At 36.8% G+C, this 23317-nt stretch overlaps 1 protein-coding gene across 1 annotated transcript in view; it reads right to left on the bottom strand.

The window, feature by feature from the left end:
* Window positions 1-4713: 4713 nt before the first annotated feature.
* Window positions 4714-23317, bottom strand: part of HSF5 (heat shock transcription factor 5) — a 43762-nt gene continuing 25158 nt past the window's right edge. Inside the window, exon 6 of the mRNA XM_042914875.1 lies at window positions 4714-6960. Coding sequence (XP_042770809.1) covers window positions 6890-6960 — 71 coding nt within the window. The 3' untranslated portion in view covers window positions 4714-6889. The remainder of the gene's footprint in view (window positions 6961-23317) is intronic.

Genomic DNA, 23317 nt, shown 5'->3' with positions numbered 1-23317 from the left:
AAGGTGTTTTCAGCCCACTTCTGCTGCAGGGATGTCATTTTCTCCCATCTTCACTATGATTAGTAAAGATATCACCACTTCTGTTTGGGATTTCCAACTTTGCTTGAGGTTGAATGTCACATCCTGAATTTTTATTATGTCAGATCACTTGGTGCTGGTCTTCCATATGCATCAAGTTGCTGAGCCACTAAATCCAATGTTAATGAACAAAACAAGGCAAAGTAAACAACTAAAGCCATGCACTGAAGGTAAGAGTGAAACACGCCAGCTCGGAAAATGAAGAGATGGTCCTTTTTAAGCCACAAAACTTGTCAATGGTCATAGGAGGATTTTTGTTTTAATGGAGAAGGAGAGGGTACAATATATTTCAGGCCACACCGTGAGGGATGTCCAAAGATGTTATAACACGTATTCATAAAAGTTTCCACATTAAACTGTATTTTAGGGTAGCCAAAGTTCTAGACCCATTGAATTTATAATACTTTTCATGAACTTAAATATACTATCATTTTTAATGTTCTACCTAAATTTGTCTATAAATTAGATGCTGATTTATATGTCTTCACATATTACAGGATAATCCTGAGTATCACCGCTTTTTCCAACTTTCAAAATTCGAAGAATATTTGAGAAGTTTAGCTTTCCAATTATTTTTCCCAGTTAAAATTGATATTTCTATCTTTATTTTCCTTTCTCTGTTAGGGATTCCGGCTTTTATTCTCCTGCTTGAGAATGCCAAGTACTTTGATTTCCCATGAGATGATTTTGGAAACTACTTTATTATCCAGATTTTATAATCTGTAATTTTCTAGGTTCATAAGTAAAACAAAGGACCATTCCTAACACGTTTTCAAATTCCTTGAGGGGGCGGGGAATAAAAGATAGGGGGAGTAGGGAGGTGATTAGTCTACAGGCTCTAAGTAGAACACCCTGAAAAAGTATAAATAAGCCTGAGTAGAGTAGATCTGTGCTATTTCTAGGCACACTTGAGAATTTGGGTCTTTGTACAAACAAAATCTGAGTTCTAAGATATTAAAATGTGCACCCTTAAGTAAATATAAATGCACTTCAACCATAAAGCCCGCCGTGTTCAGAGGTCAAGTTAAAAAGTCTTATAAAGTCTTCAGAAAAAGTGCTGAAAAGCCAAGCAATTGAACATGAACCTGTTACATAGATCCTTTTCTTTTGCTGAGGCAGAGGGAGAAAAATAAGAATTTCAAAAGAAATCTGCAAACCTGTTGCGCTGTCGGGCCCACTGGAATCCACGGGGGTGAAACAAATTCAATTATGCTTTTATAGGTCCTGCTCAAAAAAGGTTTCAACTGCTTAACCAAGTACAGCTCATTCTTCCACCTTCTTACACTGCAACCAAACCAAGTGCCCCACACTGTAGGTAGGTGCCGAGAAATTCCGCAGCCTGAAAAAATAATCCATGCAGGTCAAAGGCAAACATTTACTCCAGGGTTAGAGCTACTGTTCCCAAGACTCTAAAAGCACTTATAAAGGATCCAAAATCATTTCTGAAATCTCCTTTCTAACAAAAGTTCTTTTTCTCCCCGAACAGCATATAAAATGATCAAATCTTGAGAGAGAAAAGGAGCAAAGTAGCAAATACATCAGCAACAATGCACTACCAGGAACACAGAAAATCCCAGAGGGAGAAAGCAGTGTCTCTGAATCATGGATGGGCTTGGAAAGTTCGGAAAGATTCGAGTGCTTCCCTTCCAGAAAGACAATTCTGGATCAACTCCCTAGAGGAGGAAGCCTGTGGTTTGTAATTGGTGTTCTAGCTCTGACTCCCTCCCCTGGGACTGCAATCACGCTCTCTACCTGCTGACACAAAGTGAGGGTGGAGCAGCTACGGGCAACCACCCCCCCTCCCGCCCCTCCTCCTCCTGGCTGGCTAGGGCAAGGGCTGGAGTGCGCGCACACTTAACTGAGCCAGACATGTCCTTTTGCTCTCTCCTCTCTCAGCTCCTCTACTCCCTCTATTGAGCCACGGCCAAATTGCATCCAGTTCAATGGGTAAGCAAGCTACCACAGGTAAGTCAGGTTCACTCAAACAGGTATCTAAGCAGATTGCACCCAAGAGAACATAAATGGTGGTATAAAGAAATAAAGAGAACAAAATAATGAAAACGCGGAACATGAAAGAGGGGACACAGGGCTTTGCAAATGTAAGTTCAAAGGGGTTTCTGCTCTTTTTGGGCTTTCGTGTCTGTAAGTGGCACAAAGCCAGAATAAAGTCATCCAGTGCTGTAGTGTTTACTGCTGTCTTATGTCTGCTACCCTGGCAAGAACTCTGTCCATTTTATGCATACTTTTTCTTGTGTTTTTACTTACTTTAAATTCAGTATCTCCTTTCTAAAACTGTTCCTGTATGGAGCTTTTAGTCAGGTTGATGTCAGAGGTCTTGAGCCTGTTATTTTCTTCCCACATCTTTGGGAGGTCAGACCTATGCCCTCAATGTAAGATTGCAAGTAAGTCTATGTCATAAATGCAACCAAAGGGGCAAAATATATATGATTAATGAGAAGCCTGTAGGCAAAAAGAAAACCCATTTTGGCTAATAACCACATTCATGAATTATATATAACCCTTTTAGTTACCTTGTCATTAGAATGCAAAAATTTCTCATATATGTTTCTAACGTTTGAATTTTCATATTTACCAGATTATATTTGACTGTGGCCAGACATTTTATTTTTGACCTTTTGACAATAATCTTTCCAAATGGTACAAATGTACAACAGTATGAATGTGGTTAACACTACTGAACTGTACACTTTAATGTTTTAAATTGTGGTAAGAAGCATATAAGATTTAAAAATGTTTTGATTTTACAAATGAAAGCATACAAATTGATCATCTGTAAAATGTGGATAACAATAATTGCATTGTAGGTTGGTTGTAAAGCTTAAATGACATAATACCTCTGAAAGCAAAAAGTATAAGAGCTCTCTTCACCTTGAGCGTTTTTTCCCTAGAGAAGGTTTATGGGAACACTTTTGACATTTTAGGCCTAATGACTGACATAGAGCAGAATAAAATAAATTCTTAATTTAGCATTTTTCTTTGTTGCTTGGACCTTAAGAATACAATGCAAGTATAGACCTTTACAGCTCTTTCCAAAAGAATATATCTAATTCTCAATCAAAAAGAATGCAATCTTGCCTTTCGCAACTACATGGATGGAACTAGAGGGTCTTATGCTAAGCAAAATTAGTCAAAGAAAGACAAATATCATATGACTTCACTCATATGAGGACTTTAAGATACAAAACAGATGAACATAAGGGAAGGGAAGCAAAAATAATATAAAAACAGGGAAGGGGACAAAACATTAAGTCTCTGAAATATGGAGAACAAACAGAGGGCTGCTGGAGGGGTTGTGGGAGGGGGGATGGCTAAATGGGTAAGAGGCATTAAGGAATCTACTCCTGAAATCATTGTTGCACCATATGCTAACTAACTTGGATGTAAATTTAAAAAATAAATTAAATTTTAAAAAAAGAATATATCTAATTCTTCTAGAGAGAATTTTTTACATCTGTGGTTTTATATTTTTATTTTATGTATGTTGTGTAATAGTATAGCATAAATAATGCAAAATACACATTACTATATATTTGATATATGCAAAATTATCTTAAACAAAAAGTGACCTACTAATGGACTTTACCTCACCTATTCCTGCTTGAAACTTAGAAAGGAGTTAATAAGAGACCTAAACCTAAGAGTTAATAAACACACTTAGTTGAAAGAAGGAAGAAAATATAGATGTGGTTGCCCTCTCTTGAGGAAACTCCAAGATCTAGGAATGATGAAAATATGTATCATGAACCTGGATATCCACTTAGATACTCAGGATCAAACTAAACAGCCCAATGTACTTTACTTCACTGATACACTGTATTTACTGGGTCACCAGAACTGACAAACAAGAGAAATTATTCTCTGGCTTATCCCTCAGGTTATCTACTACAACGTCCACAGAGATATCATAAAGACGTCATTACCATGGTAATGAAATGCCATGTCACTAATATTTACTACCTAATCTTACCCGTGAGAAATATCATCCTTCAGGATCTATTTTCACATCTGGATTGACTAAAGTTACTGAAGACATGAGTCCTTTTCCTAAAAAAACAGATTTCTATAAATATGTCCAAGAATTGTCCTTATCCTTAATGGCATTTTAAAGATTCAATCTCCATTCAATCACAAATGAAGAAAAACAAAAAAAGCCAGGACATTTTTTCAAGTAGATTCTTTGAAAAACAGAATACATTCTCTTTCTTTTTTTTGTTTTTGTTTTTGTTTGTTTTTGTTTTTGTTTTTCAATATATGAAGTTTATTGTCAAATTGGTTTCCATACAACACCCAGTGCTCATCCCAAAAGGTGCCCTCCTCAATACCCATCACCCACCCTCCCCTCCCTCCCACCCCCCATCAACCCTCAGTTTGTTCTCAGTTTTTAAGAGTCTCTTATGCTTTGGCTCTCTTCCACTCTAACCTCTTTTTTTTTTTCCTTCCCCTCCCCCATGGGTTTCTGTTAAGTTTCTCAGGATCCACATAAGAGTGAAACCATGTGGTATCTGTCTTTCTCTGTAATACATTCTCTTTCAAATTTTGCTGTTATTAATACTAGTCAAAATGACTTAGTTTTGTATTGATCACCAGTTAAACAGTAAAAACAAGCAAGACAACTCCAGTTGAAACACTCACTTTATTGTTGACTGATTGAAATTTATTGTGCTTAAGGTGCTGAAATACTGAGGAGCTAGTCAGAAACCTTGTTAGTATGCGTCAGACCCTACTGGCCAATTCACACAAAGATTTTATTTTATCTTCTGACATTTTTCCCAAGTCAGCGATGATAGCTTTAGTTGATAGATAGCAGGCATGTGAGTATAACAGGAGATCCAGCTCCTTGGTCTGTTGTATTCACATATAAAAAAGTTTGGAAAGCTGATAAAGGCATTTCATTAATTAAGCCATGCCAAGGTTTCTGCTTGACATATGTTCCTCAAAGGATATTATCTCTTTCAACAGATACAGAGCTAAAAAGGCATATTAAGGGAAGGAATGTCACCTACACAGTTTGTCAGCTTCTCAACATGACAGAGAAAAGGCAAAGTTCCTTCATTTGGAAATTGGGTCTCCTCTTCACATACTCTGCCAAAATACATAGTCTGGCCAAAAGATGGAGGAGTCTTGATAATCTGTTCATCTTTTTTAAACCTTGCTAATAAAGATGAATAAATGCCCATCACGTGGACATCAACTAATCTAATCAGACGGACCAAACAGGTCACTTTTCAGAACCTACTTTCATATCTAAACTGAGTCACTGCAGACCAATACAGAACTCATCCTTTTCCAAAAAACTACTATCTCTGTTAACACGTCTATGGTTTGACATCATTGGGAAGGCACAATGCAATTTAAGAGATGAATTGTTACACCCACAATGACTAGCATAGTATTTATGTCATATCACTAAGTGCCTTTTCTTTTTAATTAGTTTCATATTCCTACACTTTCCTTTTGTTTCTGCAATTCTTATTAGGACAACCAAAGCAGAATCCAATAAGAAAGTTCTAGTCAGTGTAAAAGACTTTAAAATCATAAAGTTTCTTGCTATCACTAGATGGGCAAGTGAGGGATCAACCACAGAAAGTGGACACCCAAGATACCTCTCCTAAAAACCGGTCCCACAATCCTACTACTTGAATTTAGAATCCTTCAGAGGGGATAAAATAAAAATGTTATGGTATATCCCACTATCCAAAATTCTCTCAGAAGCTTAAACCAGACATAAACTATTAAAAATGTCAGAGGTATAGCTTCTGTTAAATGACTGATCAGGTTTTCCCAAAAGTTTGCACACAGTATATATAGATGAGAATTTACATGTACCGAATGTAAAAATCTAAAGTAAGAAAACAGTGTTAAATCTCTTAATGTTTTTGTTCACACATTTCCCCTTCAAAATAAATATCTTACACATGCATCCTTTATCCTTCTATTGTGCAATCTTAATAAAAATATAAAGCTTTAAAACTTTTAACTCTACCAGCATTTATAAATATATTAAACAAATTAAAAAAATTTTAGAAGACATTTACATAAGTGATATATAACAAAACCTTCTTACCATTTATGATAATGTATCATTAAAATTAAAGAAAGATATGAAAATAGAAGAATGCTCCCATTAATATAAAACAATCAGGAGCTGTTAAGTGTGATGGATGGTCCAAGTCCAGGTGCCTCGCTTTTGAAACAGAATGTTGGGTTAGGAAGTAAGAGCATTTCCTGGTTAATCAGTTAGAAAATTAGCTCTTTCTCAGAGTTTCTTCCCTGGAATTCCTGACCCATTTAGACCTGCGATCTTGGTGACCTCACATGCCTTTGTTTTGCACAGTCTTCTCTAGAAGGATCACAGTGTGACTTGAAACAGATAGACTGAACTCCCCCTCTGGAATTGTGCTGACTAAAGTTTGAGAGTGGCAAGACAGCAAATCAACACACACACACACACACAGATTATTCTCCAGTACCATAGCTGCAGCAGTTTTTAGATGCTTCTTGACTGTAACAGAAGGCCAGGACTTTCCATTTGAAAGGGATCTGGACATAAAAAAAAAAAAAAAAAGGCTGCTAGATGTTTAATAGTTTGTCAAGGTAAATAATCTGAACTGAAAAGCTGTAGTAAATACCAAAATCCCAATTCTCAATTAACAAAATTCTCAATTAACAAAACAAAAATACTTTTTTTTTTCCTTAACAGAACTGAAAAACTCCCAACAGTGCGTCATGTGCAAGGCTAGTCTGCCCTCAGCTACAGCTAGTGCACAATGTCACGTATGTCCTCCATTCCTCACTCTTTTAATTCTTCCTCCTTTGGAAAGTGCTCCTGTTTGCAGGCCACGTCCACCAGCAGATGAAGATCTAGAAAGAAAGAAGATTTGTTTACTCACTCTTGGCCTCTCAGATTGGAGAGTTTGATAGACCAGTCTTCAGACAAGAAGAACAAGTTGCTCGCGGTTAAGTGTAGAATTGGTTCTAAAATGCTATGATCTCAGTTTTGGGACATTCCTGTACCTCTAAAGAACACAGATGCAGCCCAGTTGTTAACCCAGTGAGACCAAAAAGTGTACAGTTGCTATCTTTTCAATGATGCAGCTAAGCCTCTTTTCACTTCAACTGCCTTTTAAGTGAAAAATTAAGGAAAAGTGTCAAAGGGATCAAAGTGAAATATACACACACAAATGAAAATTCATTTCTTTGATCCTATAAAGATGAGTGGGTGGGTGGGTTGTGGGAATATGAGAAAATAATGCTTTCAGAAATACAATGTTAAAATAAGTAATCACTACTTTTCCAAAGTTGATTGACTCCATACAATTTCCCCTTACTGACAACACAGCTGATCTCTTGTAGAAGAAACACCTACCTGAACTGTGTGTAAAAAAGAAAGCATACCCTTCATGGAGGTCAAGAGACAAAAAGGGTTCACTAAGAATGGAAAGAACTAAAAAACTGAACTCTCAGCTCAAGTACTAGGTTTTGTAATACAAAGAGGCCATGTATGGGAGTAGAGCTAAACGGCCTGAGTAACAGAGGATCTTACTGTGGCTTCTAGACTCAAGCTAATTAGTTTACAACTTCCAGAGCAACATACAGACTTCTAGTTTATAATTTCTAGGGGAACCAACCTTTCTAGGTTTGTTTTGAAGCTTACGATTTTGCCATAGTAGCATTTGGGAATGAAATTAAACTAAACTATATAGCATAAGTCCTTTATTTCACTCTAGACACAGACTTTTGTCACTGTATTTCTAGAACACAGCCTCTGTGGGACTGATCCACAGACTGGGCAAGAGAGCTGATTCAACAAAATAATTCTACCACCATATTTGAGAAAATCCAGAAAGCATATGGAACAATAGCTAATTTTGCCATATTTTGTAAAAGGTAGACCAGTCACTAGGGGCAGGTCATCTCATCTGGTGAATTACACTACAACCTAACCATAAAGAACAAGCAATTTATCCAGATGAGCATCTTATAGTGGGAGAAAGGCCATAATTTTATCACTTAAAATTGGCTTCTTGTATATCCACGATCATAGCAGCATTATTCATAATAGGCAAAAGGCAGAAGCAATCCAAGTGTCCAAGGACCGATGAATGGACACATAAAATGTGGTCTATACATACATTGAAATATTATTTAGCTTTTAAAATTAGGAAATTCTGATACATGCTACAACATGGATAAACCTTGAAAATATTGTGCTAACTAAAATCAGTCAGTCACAAAAGGACAAATACTGCATAATTCCACTTACGTAAGGTAACGAGAGCAGTCACATTTATAGAGACAGAAAGTGGCATGGTGGTTGCCAGGGAGTGTTATGGGAGTTACTGTGCAACGGACAGTTTCAGTTTGGGTACATGAAGAAGTTCTGGAGGTGGTTGGTGTTGATGGTTGTGCAACAAATGTGAATGGACTTAGTACCACTGAACTGTACACTTAAAAATGATTAAAATGATAAATTTTATGATATGTATATTTTACCACAAAAGTCTTTCTTTAAAGTCTATATAGTAACAAAAATAGTGATATGTTATATTTATATAACATCTTTTTTTTCAAATAGTTTAAAGTGCATTATTATAAGGTCATCTAATTAATTCTGAGGCGTAAATTGATACTGGGAGAAAGAACCTCTATGCTAAGTCTACATGGTTATTAAGTAAAGCCAGTGGTTTCTAAACCTTGTTGCACATTGGAATCACCTGGAGGATCTTTTAAAAAATACTGATGCAGGGGCACCTCGGTGGCTCAGTTGGTTAAGCATCTGACTTCGGCTCAGGTCATGATCTCACGGGTTGTGAGTTCAAGCCCCGTGTCAGCCTCTGTGCTGACAGCTCAGAGCCTGGCACCTGCTTCAGATTCTGTGTCTTCCTCTTTCTCTGCCCCTACCATGCTCATGCTCTCTCTCTCTCTCTCTCTCTCTCTCTCAAAAATGAATAAACACTAAAAGATTTAAAATAAAAAAAATACTGATGCATAGGACTCCTACCCCCATACATTCTGATTTAATTGGTGTGTGGAGTGCTACTTAGGCATCAGGATCTCTAAAAGTTGACCAGAAGATGTAGGAGTAACACCTAATGATTATTCTCTAAACATCTCAGCTCCATATTAGGGCGGGGGGGGGGGAAGGGGGAAGGACAGGCCAAATGGTAATAGAACATATTAAAATAAGACTTGGGAATATGAATAGACCCAGTTACAACCCAGCTTTGAAAGCAGAGTAGGAATTCTTGATAATGACAAAGGTAAAGGCTATTAAAGCAACTACAGATTTCACATGGGGAGGTAAACTGAAAAACAGCAGCAACAAACTCCCTCTTTTTTTAAGTTTATTTATTTTGAGAAAGAGAGAGACAGCACAAGGGAGGGATGGAGAGAGAGAATCCCAAGCAGGTTCTGCACTGTGCAGAGGCCAACACGAAGCTCCATCTCACAATTTGTGAGATCGTGACCTGAGCTGAAACCAAGAGTCAGAGGCTTAACCTATGAAGCCACCGAGGTGCCTCAAACCCTTTTTTTTTTAAATCAGTGAACAAATGTCATTCATTTCATTGCTTATTAAGACTTTACCATATTGATAGGTTCAAATAATGGATAAGAACACATCATAGATAGGCATGTTTAAAATAGAAATAGCCTGTGTGGCTCTTTAATAGCCTCAGAATTAGTTATGTAAAGTAGTGTGAACAACAAACCCTCTTAACCTTAATGATTGGGCTTTAAAATAGCACTTGGCACACAGTTTCTAATAATGAGCATCTAAACATAGTAATTTTATTAAAGTGAACTTCCTTCATTATCAAAGCTTCCAATCAAGTAGTTACAAGAGTATAGAGACCAATAAAAATATGAGAAGACAGACTAGCCTGGTGCTACTAGAGGTTTATATGACTTCATTTAGAAGAGAAGCTTGCATACTCACCAGAGAAGGTAAGTATTTGGGGATCACAGTAGCTCAGTTGGTTTGAGAGTTGAAAGGCCTTGAGAGCCAAGAGCATTGCATCTACTTGTTTGGGAATGTTAATTCCTTCCAAGAGCACCCTCTAGGGTTTGGGGGTTATTATCTAAATGAAATCTCATCCATAATCCAAGAGCTACAAAATGAGAAGTCCTTCCTTTAGGAATGAATAGAACTTTGGTTGTAAACCTTCAATTTCCCTTAACCAGAAAGTTAACATCCCATGAGAACATGAATGAGTGTAGCTTCTACTATAAAATTAATATTTGGGTGTATTCAGTTTAGAGTGATATCATTAAAGAAATTGGAGGCGCATGACTGAATCTAATTTCCTTTACCTTTTGGTATTTTTGATCCAAAACGTATTTCCTTAAGTTAACTTGTGCTCAAAAAGCCTATGCACAGCATGGCAAAGACTGTGACTGACCATCCCCTTCTAACAAAACACACATCTATTGAAATCAATACAATCTGGATTATTTAATCAACTTGTAGTCTATTTGAAAAAAAAAAAAACTCAAAGAAAGTTTGAAGTGTGACATGTTCCTACTTAAACATGGCAGACATCTTCAAAATAACTCAGTTACAGAAGGGCACTGATAAATTCTGGAATATAGGATGCCACTGTTCAATGAGATATCGAGCAACAAAATGACATCCAACAGTTAATGTTAGAATCATAGTATTTCAGAATTTGGAAGCAAAGGAGCCCTTAGAGGTGATTTCATGAAATTTCCTTATTTTTATCATAAATAATGTACCGTGAGAGTTGAAACCATACTGAGGGGAGATAGTCCTAATGATAGCGACAGTTGAAATTTAAGTGATACTTTAGGAATTTTACCTTTGGTTTCTATCATTACTTCTTTAACCTTTTAGTATCAAAATAAAAAAAACATTTGGTCATCTGTAAGAACTAAACTGAATACTAGTCAATTTGAGCCCTCCTCACAAGTACCTCCTTACTCTCTTAAGGGCTTCTCTGGTCATCAAGGATCAGGGCTGTGAAAAGATCAGAAGCTAAGAACAAGAACTTTCTAACACAGGGTGCAACAGACTGAATGTTTAACTCCCTGAAATTCATATGTTGAAACCTAACCCCACTGTGATGGGTGTTAGAAGCTGGACCTCTGGGAGGTGATTAGGTCATGACAGCGGAGCTTTATGAATGATATTAGTGCCCCTATAAAAGAGATCCCAAAGAGCTCCCTCATCCCTCCTGCCATGTGAGGCAGCTCAACTAAACCTCATTTATTATAGACACTGAAATGTGAATTTCATATCATCTTTATGTGACATGAAATATTCTTCTTTTGATTTTCCTCCAGCCATTTAAAATATGAAAACTATGGGACGCCTGGGTGGCTCGGTCAGTTAAGCATCCAACTTCGGCTCAGGTCATGATTTCACAGCTCGTGAGTTCAAGCCCTGCGTCAGGCTCTGTACTGATAGCTCAGAGCCTGGAGCCTGCTTTGGATTCTGTGTCTACCTCTCTCTGCCCCTTCCCCACCCGTGCTCTGTCTCTCTCTCTCTCAAAAATAAATAAAACATTTAAAAAAAAGTTTTTTAAAAAGCATCCAACTTCAGCTCAGGTCACAGTTTGTGGGTTTGAGCCCTGCGTCGGGATCTGTGCTGACAGCTCAGAGCCTGGAGCCTGCTTCGGGTTCTGTGTCTCCCTCGCTCTCTGCCCCTCCCCTGCTCATGCTCTGCCTCTCTGTCTCAAAACAATAAATAAGCACTAAAAAAAATTTTGAAATATGAAAACCATACTTATCTTGCAGGCCATTTAAAAACAGGCAGTATGTTAGATTTGGTTCACAGGCCATAGTTTACCAACTTGTAACACTCACTAGGGCTATAATCAAGAGATTTTTAACCAAAACAGAAGATTTCATCAAACAGAATATTGTTATAATAGTTGTAAAAAAAATTATCTTTTCTCCAAAGAAGATATACAGATGGCCAACAAGCGTATGAAAAGATGCTCAACATCACTAATCATTAGGGAAATGCGATCAAAACCACAATGAGATAACACTTCACACCTATGAGGATGGCCATAACAATAATAAAAGGGGAAAAATAACAAGTGCTAGCGAGGATATGAAAAAAATGGGAACCCTTCTACACTGCTGTAGGAAACGTAAATGCTAGAGCTTTTATGGAAAATAGTTTGGCCGATAGTTAAACATAGAATTACCATATGACCCAGCAATTCTACTCCTAGGTATATACCCAAAAGACTTGTAAACAGATACTCCACTACATGCGCACATGTTCACAGCAGCACTATTCACAATAACCAAAAGGTAAGAACAGCCCAAATGTCCGTCAGCAGATGAATGGATAAATGAATTGTGGTATATATATACAATGTAATATTATTTTGCCATACAAAGAAAGTTCTGATACAAATGTTATGACACGGGTGAGCCTTGAAAACATTATGCTAAGTAAAATAAGCCAGACACAAAAGGTCACATATTACATGATTTCATGTATATGAAATATCCAGAAGAGGTAAATCCATAGAGACAGAACACAGATTGGAGGCTACCAAGAGCTTGGGGGAGTAGGAATTGGAAGTAACTGCTTAATGAATACGGGGTTTTCTTTAGGAGTGATGAAAATGTTTTGTAACTAGATAGAGGTAGAGGTTGCACAACATTGTGAATATACTAAATGCCACTGAATTTTGCACTTTAAAATGGTTAATTTTATGTTTTGTGAATTTTATCTAAAAACGTATATTTTCCGGGGCGCCTGGGTGGCTCAGTCGGTTAAGCTTCCAACTTCAGCTCAGGTCATGATCTCGTGGTCCGTGAGTTCGAGCCCCGCGTCGGGCTCTGGGCTGATGGCTCAGAGCCTGGAGCCTGCTTCCGATTCTGTGTCTCCCTCTCTCTCTGCCTCTCCCCCATTCATGCTCTCTCTCTGTCTCAAAAATAAATAAACGTTAAAAAAAATTTTTCTTAATGTATATTTTCCTATTAATTTGAAATGACCAGACAAAAAGAAGGGGAAAACAGAAAATAAATGGCTACAAAAAGTAAAATTCATAACCAAACATATCTTGGTTTTAAATGTCAGAACACAGGGGGCTCCTGGTTGAGTGTCCGACTTCGGCTCAGGTCATGGTTTCCGAGTTTGAGCTCCGCGCTGTTGGGTTCTGTGCTGACAGCTCAGAGCCTGGAGCATATTTCGGATTCTGTGTCTCCCTCTCTCTCTCTCTCTGCCCCTCTCCCACTTGTGCTCTGTCTCCTCTCTCAAAAATAAATAAACATTAAAAAAAATATAAAATAAATGTCAGAGCATAATAACGAGATATGGAATGACATCTTAGTAAGACATCCACAATTCTTGGTTCCAGAAGAATAGAACTATAGAGGACACGACTTGTCTCTATTGTACCTGGTATGGTACCAAGCCCTAGGCAATTGTTCAATAAATACTTTTTAAAAGAAACCTGAGGAGCGCTTTGACTCCTCATATGTTCAAAACTTATCTTTTGGTGGCTAACTAAAAGATTGCTCAGATAGAAAGTGGAAGAATAGTGGCTTCCAGTGGCTTGGGGGTGAGGAAGAATAGGGAGTTATTATTTAATGAGTACAGAGTTTCATTTTGCAAAATGAAAAGAGTTCTGGAGATGGATAGTGGTAATGGGAGCAAAACAATGTGAATGTACTTAATGCTACTGAACTATATACTTAAATATGGCTAAGATGATAAACTGTATGTTATATATATTTTACCACATTTTTTTAAAAGATTGCTTTTTTTCCAAGGATTTTTTTTTGAAGTACATCAGTAAGATTAAAGTGGGGTGGAAAAGCATGTCATTCATTCAACAAACACTGAGTGCCACAGCTAATGCTAATACTGTAGGTGCTGAGGATACATCATTTAACAAAAGAAAGGCCTTTCCCTCATGGAACTACCTGTAAAGAGGGGAGAAAAATAATAAATAGAAGATTTTTCTAATACCAAAAGCCTTCTTCATATCAGCTATGCTATACAGACTCTAACAGATAGTACATAAAACTTAAACTGACTTTGGTTAAGGTCTTTAATCCCATCGAACCTTATTTATAGCCATGTTTTCATAACCCAACCATTAGGTTAAGTTCTATCAAGGTAGAATAATTTTGTACTTCATGAACCGTATTTCTGCTTACACTCTCATTACAAAAGCTAACTTTTTAGTAAAGAGGTTCTAGCTTAAGTAATTTACTCCTTGCCCCTAATAAATGGAAATGTGACCAGTTGTCATAATAATGCTAATATGTCACAACTCTTCTATTTCACAGCAAGAATTCAAGGCCAATTAAGACTCGGCTATCAACAACACTGACCAAAGGATAAGTCTTTACTTAAGGAAAAAAAGAAAATGAAGAGATAATAAAGATAATGTCCTAATTATTTTATCAGCTACACTTATAACCTTAATAGTGAAAGAGATGAAGTGATTATTTTAACAGTAGGCACCAGAGTTCCTCTTGGGCATGTAACTATCTTTGTAGAGACTATACTTGACAAGCTGTTTTGGTTGGAGAAAGTAAGGTCTCAAAGACATTAGGAAATAGAGGAAATATCTAACGTCTCTCCCCAAGGCACAGAAAAAAAGACCAGAGAAGAGAAGATACAGTGCTGGTACAAGTAAAGATGACAACATGGCAGAGGCCATAGTGATTAGTGACAAAGAAAGGTGAGAAAATGGCAAAGTGACTGACAGCCTTTTAAAGAGAAAGGTGGATAACATTCCATCTAAAATTTTATGCAGTATTTTAAATGCAAACCCTTTTTACCTCCCCAAAACTTCAGAAAAGAGTTGAACACATACAAATGCCTAATGTAAATGCATGGGGAAAGGCTGGAAACAAAGGAAGAGGGCCAAGTTCTACATCTGGAACAGCATGGAGCAGATAAGAGAGAAGAGCTGTAGGAGGTGAGAAATGGATGACTTCGGAATTAAACAGAAACAGGAAATTTAAAACTAAAAGTCATAGTAAGCCCTAGAAATTCTAAAAAATCTTGGAAAAGCATTTTAGGTGTGGGATACAGTTAGCTTGGGTCAATCATATCTAAACCTTGAAGTCAGGTTAATAACCGGGATATAAATATTTTTTCAAAATATTCTTTTTAATTTCCCATTCCTATTATTTTGATGGTTTTAAATTTACACTGAAAGAATACTTTAAAATATTTAAGCAATTTTTAGTATTTTTGGATTTTTTTTCAATTTTAAAAATCTATAAAAATACAAAAAGGGAGTAAAAATTTCCCATAATCCTACTATTGTGTATATTCATACACAAATTGAAAAGTAAAAAAGTACCTCTCTTCACCTCCAATTCTACTTTCCTAGAGGTAACCACTATTACATGAATCCATTTTATCATATACTGCTATACTTTTTTCTATAATTATATAGTATATACTTCCTTTTTTTCCTCCTAGAAAGGAGGCTGTCCTAGACATATTGTGCTGCAACTTGCCTCATCCACTTAACATATGTTATGAACACTTACTACCTTTCTAGGTAACAACATATCAAGCTAATTTTCTTAAATGGTTGCATAGTATTTCATTAATTTTTTATGATTTATCTAGCTCCCTATTAGGCAATTATACTTTTTCCAAATTTGTGCTATCATACATGACACAACAGTGAACTCTGCCAGGACTGGAATTCCTGAGTCAAAGCACATGAGCATTTTAGTTATTTACAAATAATGCCAAATGCCCTCCAAAAGGCTATACAAATTCATTCCAGTTACAGTGTATTAAGATGTTCCTTTTTCCCTAAACTTTTATCAAACCTGGATATTATCAACAGCTTAAGTTTTGCCAATCAAAAAAAAATCTTTTGGGTTGATTTAATTTGCATTTCTCTACTTGATTTCTCTGAGGGGTTCAACATCATTCTACAAGCATATTGGCCACTTTATTTCTTCCGAACTGCACATTAATATCATTTTCTTTACTTTTATTGGGTTGACTTTTTCTTATTGATTTGTAGGAGTTTTTATGTATGATGAATAGAATACTTTGTATTTTGTTAGTCCATGTAACAGAAACTTCTACTTGTCTCCTGATATTTATTCCTCCTTTAAATCATGGTGTTGTTTAACTAGGCAAATGGTCCCCAGGTAAAGACTACATTTCCAAGCTCCCCTTCAGCTAGTTTGACCATGTGACCAAGTTCTAGTCAAACTGATGAGAGCATAAGTGATGATTATGCTCATAAAAGGAAAGGATATTTATAGCAGCCTGCTGGCCAACATACTGATATAGTGGTGAGCCATTTTTAACCCTGCGACACCTGAGGGCTACCAGAGAGAGGTAAAGCTGCCACATCAGCTCTAGACAGCTTATCCTCAGACTATATCGTAAGGGAAGAACAAACTTCTAAACTGTTTAAGCTACTAGTTTTTTGTTTTGTTACAGCAGCCTAACTTATACATGGACTAATATGGAATTTGGAATCTAGAAGTGAGGTACTGCTATTATTCAAATTAAAATACACGTTATGAGCTTGGTGGTCAGACAGCAGGTAATTATGACACTAGCTAGAACACTGGTGATCTTTGTAACCCATGTCAAAACATTTGATAAAATTGTTACCGTGATACCCTGGAAGACAGGCCACATGCCAAGTGAGCAAGTAACCATAAGGGAAAAGGCTGACAAAATTCACAGTGTTAGTTGTTTCTTGACACATTCAGCAAAGTCCTAAAATAAGAGATGAACTCAGGCTAGAGGTAGCCAAAGCACAAGTAAAGATAGAAGGGAATACTTCTCTGCCTGTAGTTGATAACCTATTGTCTAGAGATCAGCAATTTGGACTGTGCACCCAACCACTTCATTATCCCAACGTGAAATAATAGTAAGAGGGCCTGAAGCTTTTCTCAAGTACTTCTGATAGACAATGGGAGAGAGCTCTGTGGCAAAGATCAGATTAAGAATATTATCTTTCCAATGGAACCCATTCTTTTAGATGACCTCAATATAGGTTCCATTAGGTTGAATGAAAGGGATGAGCAAAGTACACAGTAAATCAAATACCAGACTTTTCAGGCTTAAAAACTACCTAAATAAGATCTCTGCTATAACTCACATTTGGAATGAACAAAGGCAAACAAATCAGTAGTCTACCTTTTTTTTTTTTTTTTTTTTTTTTTAAGAATTGAAATGCCAGAGAAATAACAAACATGCCCTGCTAAGATATAGGACTGTTCAGCTTCTTAAGTAATCCTCACACCCTTTACACACTCTCTAACAAAATGTAGGCAACAAAAACTGGACTGCTCCGAAACCATGTATATTCCAGGGGTGCCTAGCTGGCTCCATAAAGAATGTGACTCTTGATCTCAGGATTTTGAGTTCAAGCCCCACGTTGGGTGTAGAGATTATTTTAAAAATAATAAAATGTTAAAAAAAAAAAAGAAAGAAAAGAAATGTATACTCCCCAAGGACCACATCAACGTAATGATTTGTATGTATCGATAATGTGTTCCTTTTTATTGCTGAATATTATTCTGTTGTTGTAGGGATACACTGTAATTTATATGTAATTCATAACTTGTGATGAGTGTATGCTTAATTTAATTTTTAAGAAACTGCCAAATGGTTTCCAAAAATGGTTACACTATTTTTATTCCCCACTAGCAGTGTATGAAGAGTTCTAGCTGCCTCATCAACGCTTGGTACGGTCTTGTTTTTTTCTTTAAAAATTTTAGCCATTCTAATGGGCAGGTAGTGATGTCTCCCTGTGACTCCCAATGACTTCCCTGATTATTAAACGTGTTAAGCATCTCTTCATGTGTTTATTGACCACTTGTACCACTTAGTGGTATGTCTGTTCATATATTCCCCCCACTTTTGAATTGCACTGTAAGAGTTCTTTTTATATTCTAAATATGTCCTTTGTTTTCACATATGTGTTGTCGATATTTTCTCCTAGACTTTGGCTTGTCTTTCCATTTTCTGAATGATGCCTTTCCAAGAGCAAAAGTTTTAAATTTTGATGAAATCCAATTTATCAATTTTTTCTTTATTGATCACGTTTTTGTGCTCTAAGACATCTTTGTCCGCTCCAAAGTAGCAAAGCATTTCTGTTATTTTTCACCAAGCTTTGTATGTTTGAGTTTTATATTTAGGTTTGTTCACTCCAAAGTAGCAAAGGTTTTCTCCTTTTTTTTCAAGGAGTGTTATATATTTGGGTTTTATATTTAGATCTGTAATTCATTTTGAGTTAATTTTTAATTATGGTGTGAGGTATGGATCAACGCTAATTTTTGTTGAAAAGACTTACCTTTCTCTACTGCATTGCCCTGGCACCATTGTTGAAAATCAATTGACAACAGGGGCGCCTGGGTGGCTCAGTGGGTTAAGTGTCCGACTTCAGCTCAGGTCACGATCTCACAGTTGGTGAGTTCGAGCCCCGTGTCGGGCTCTGGGCTGACAGCTCAGGGCCTGGAGCCTGTTTCAGATTCTGTGTCTCCCTGTCTCTCTGACCCTCCCCCGTTCATGCTCTCTCTCTGTCTCAAAAATAAATAAACGTTAAAAAAAAAAAATTAGAAAATCAATTGACCACATATGTGTGGATCTATTTCTGGACTATTTTGTTTCATTCACAAATAGAAAAGATATGTCTATCTTTTTCACCAATATCAAACAATTTTCATTACTGTGACTTTGTGGTAAGTCTTAAAATCAGATAAAATCTCCTTTCAAAATTGCTTTGTTAACTCTATAACCTTTGTATTTCCTTTTTTTTTTTTTTAATTTTTTTAATGTTTTATTTATTTTTGAGACAGAGAGAAACAGAGCATGAACAGGGGAGGGGCAGAGAGAGAGGGAGACACAGAATCTGAAGCAGGCTCCAGGCTCCGAGCTGTCAGCACAGAGCCCGACAGGGGGCTCGAACTCACGGACCGCGAGATCATGACCTGAGCCACCCAGGCGCCCCTGTATTTCCTTTTAAATCTCGGAATTAGATTATAATTTTTAAAAAAGTCTACTGAAGGGGCACCTGGGTGGCTTGGTCGGTTAAGCGTCCCATTTCGGCTCAGGTCATGATCTCGCGGTCCGTGAGTTCGAGCCCCCTGTCGGGCTCTGTGCTGACAGCTCAGAGCCTGGAGCCTGCTTCGGATTCTGTGTCTCCCTCTGTCTCTGTTCTTCCCCTGATCGCACTCTGTCTCTCTGTCTCTCTCTCAAAAAATAAATAATTTTAAAAAAAAACTTAAAAAAAAAAGTCTACTGGAATTTTGATTGAGATTGCACTGAATTTACAGATCAGTTTAGAGAGAGCTGTCACTTTAACAATGTTGGATCTTCTTATCCATGAATATGGCATATCTTTCCACTTTATTTATGTCTTCTTTAATTTCTTTCAGCAAAATTTAAAGTTTTCTTTTTTTTTTTTTCAACGTTTTTTTTTTGTTTTTTTTTTTTTTTGTTTTTTTTTTTATTTATTTTTGGGACAGAGAGAGACAGAGCATGAACGGGGGAGGGGCAGAGAGAGAGGGAGACACAGAATCGGAAACAGGCTCCAGGCTCCGAGCCATCAGCCCAGAGCCTGACGCGGGGCTCGAACTCACGGACCGCGAGATCGTGACCTGGCTGAAGTCGGACGCTTAACCGACTGCGCCACCCAGGCGCCCCTAAAGTTTTCAATGTAGAGGTCTTGGACATCTTTGGTTCGACCTATTCCTAGGTATCTTAGGATTTTGGTCTTACTGTAAATGTTTGGTATTTTAATTTCATTTTCCAATTGTGTGCTGCTAGTTTATTAAAATACAATTGCTTTTTATATATCAATCGTATGTCCTAAAACCTTGCTAAATTCATTTATTTGTTCTGTTGTAGATTCCCTAGATTTTTTTTATATAAGTAATCATATCATCAACAGATACTTTTACTTCTTTCTTTTCAATTTTTATGCCTTTTATTTATTTTTCTTTCCTATTGCAATGGCTAGGCCCACCAGTATAATACTGAATATATAAGTGGTGACTGTAGGCATCCTTGTCTTGTTCCCAGTCTCTAAAGTATAAAGTTTGGTTTTCACCATTAATTATGATCTTTGCCATACATATTTTATAGGTGCTATTTATCAGTTTGAGGAATTTTCTACTATTCCTACTTTGTTGAGAGTTTTTATTATGAATAAGTACTGACTTTTGTCAAGTGCTTTCCCTGCATCTTTTAAAATCATCGTAGAGTTTTTCTCCTTTATTCTGTTAATATAGCAAATAACATTGTTTAACATTTGAAAATCAATCAAGCCTTGCATTCCTCGGATAAATTCTATTTGGTTGTAGAGTATTATCCTTTTTAAATATTGTTGGACTCAATTTACTATTTTGTTAATGATTTTTGCATCTATATTCAAGAGGATTAATTGGTCTATAATTTTTGTTCTTATTTTGAGGAAAGTTTTTAATAACCAATTCAACTTCTTTAATAGAAGTGTGTGAATTTTGGTAAGTTATATTTTTCAAAAAGTGTGTCTATTCCATTTGTATTCATTGATGTAAGACTGTCCACAGTATTCTCTTATTCCTTTAATATCCATAAATTCTCAGGTGGCAATCTCTTTCTTTTTTTTTAAGTTTTATTTATTTAAGTAGCCTCTACAACTCAATGTGGGGCCTGAACTTATGACCACGAGATCAAGAGTCACATGCTCCACCAACTGAGCCAGCCAGGCACCTTGGTAATCTCTTTCTCATTCTTCTTTTTTTTTTTTTTTAATGTTTGTTTCTTTTGAGAGAGACAGAGAGGGCCCACACACGTAGGGGAGGGGCAGACAGAGAGAGAGAGACACAGAATTAGAAGCAGGCGCTAGGCTCTGAGCTGTCAGTGCAGAGCCCGATGTGGGGTTTGATCTCACGAACTGTGAGATCATGACCTGACCCAAAATTGGATGTTTAGACACCAAAGCCACCCAGGTGCCCCTCTTTTTCATTCTTGATAGTTATGATTTGGGTTCTCTTTTTTCTTGATCAGTCTAGCTAGAGGCTTGTCAACTTTGTTGATCTTTCCAAAGAGCCAGTTTTATATTTGTTAATTTTCTCAATTGTTTTCTATTTCATTGATTTCTATTCTTATTTTATCATTTCCTTCCTCATGTTTACTTTGGGTTTACTTTCCTCCTTTTTTTTTTTTTCTAGTTTCTTATATTGAAACTTCAGGTCATTGATTTTAGATCTTACTTCTTTTCTAATATTAGCTAATATTTTCTAATATTAAAATTTCTAATTTAATTTAATATTAAAGCTACACACTTCATGCTAACATTGTTTTATTTTTTTAAGTTTTTAAAAAATGTTGATTTATTTATTTTGAGAGAGAGAGAGAGAGAATACGAGCAGGGGTGGGGCAGAGAGAGAATGAGAGAGAATCCCAAGCAGGCTTTGCACCATCAGCTCAGAGCCCCACATGGGGCTTGAACTCATGAACCACGAGATTATGATTTGAGCCAAAATCAAGAGTCCGATGCTCAACTGACTGAGCCACCCAGGCACCCGGCTAACATTGTTTTAGATGCATCTCACAAACTGATATATTTTCATTGTCACTCAGTTCCAAATATTTTCTAATTTTTCTTGAGATTTTGTTTTTGAGTTATGGTTTAGAAGTATGTCACTGTATTTCCGGATATTGGAGGTTTCCCTGGTTCCTTTACTGTCATTGATTTCTAATTTACTTCTGTTATATTAAGAGAATACACTTTGTATTACTGTAATTCTTGTAAATTTATTGAGACTTGTTTTATGGCCCAGTATACGACATCTCTTGGTGAATGTACTATGTGCACTTGAAAATAATGCATATTCTGTAGTTGTTGGATGCAGTGTTCTATAAATGCCAATTAAATCAAGGTGGCTGATTATGTTGTTCAGATCTCCTATGTCTTTACTAATATTTTGTCTAGTTATTCTATCAATTACTTAGATGGTGTATTAAAATATCCTACTATATTGGGGCATTGCCTGTTTTTCCTTTTGTCAATTTTTGTTTCATATATTTTGAGGCTCTATTACTACACAAAAACACATTTATAGTTGATATGCTTCACTGATTAACTGTCCACCATTATGAAGCAGACTCTCATTATAATACTCTGTCTTAAAGGCTGTTTATCTGATATTTAAAAATAACCATACCAGGCTTCTCATACTTCCTGTTTGCATATTATATCTTTCCCCATACACTTACTTTTAACCTATGTGTCTCCTATAATCAGTCTATTGTAGGAGTTTGTTCTTTTATCCACTTTAGCAATTTCTGCCTTTGAATTAAAGTTTTACATATAATCATTGTATTGGTTGAATTTGGGTCAACCATTGTATTATTTGTTTTCTCATTGTCTTCTTTATTTTTCCTTCCTTCCCCCTTTCCTGCCTTCTTTTGGATTATTTCTATTGTGTTGGTGATTATCCTAGAAACTACAGTACCTACTCTTGATTCATCAAAGCCCATATTAATCAATACCTTTACCACAGTTTCCTTCTGCCTGAAGAACACCCTGTAGGGGTGTCTGGGTGACTCAGTCAGTTAAGTGTCCAACTCTTGGTTTTGACTCAGGTCACCATCTCATGGTTCATGGGTTTGAGTCCCACTTTGAGCCCTGTGTCGGGCCCCACACTGTCAGCACAGAGCCCACTTTGGGTCCTCTCTCTCCCTCTCTCTGCCCCTCCCCTACTTGCTCTCTCTCTCTTTCTCAGAAGAAAAAAAAAAAAACTTAAAAAAAAAAAGAACACCCAGTTGAATTTCCTTTAGTGTTGACCTGGTGTGGCACATGCTCTCAATTTTGTGTTTATCTGAAAATGTCTTCATTGTCTTGCCTTCATTCTTGAATGATCATTTTCGTGGGTAGAGACTTCTGAGGTTGCAGTTGTCTTTCAGTATATTAAAATGTGATTCTAGGGGCGCCTGGGTGGCGCAGTCGGTTAAGCGTCCGACTTCAGCCAGGTCACAATCTCGCAGTCCGTGAGTTCGAGCCCCGCGTCAGGCTCTGGGCTGATGGCTCGGAGCCTGGAGCCTGTTTCCGATTCTGTGTCTCCCTCTCTCTCTGACCCTCCCCCGTTCATGCTCTGTCTCTCTCTGTCCCAAAAATAAATAAAAAAGCGTTGAAAAAATAAAATAAAATAAAATGTGATTCTACCCTTTTCTGGCTTCCATTATTGCTGTTCAGAAAGAAGCTGTTAGTTTAATTCAGATGTTGGCAAATTATGACCA

This window comes from Panthera leo, chromosome E1, assembly GCF_018350215.1.
Source record: "Panthera leo isolate Ple1 chromosome E1, P.leo_Ple1_pat1.1, whole genome shotgun sequence".
Taxonomy (NCBI): domain Eukaryota; kingdom Metazoa; phylum Chordata; class Mammalia; order Carnivora; family Felidae; genus Panthera; species Panthera leo.
The sequence above is the reverse complement of the archived record's forward strand: the minus strand, read 5'-3'. Positions and strand labels throughout refer to the sequence as shown.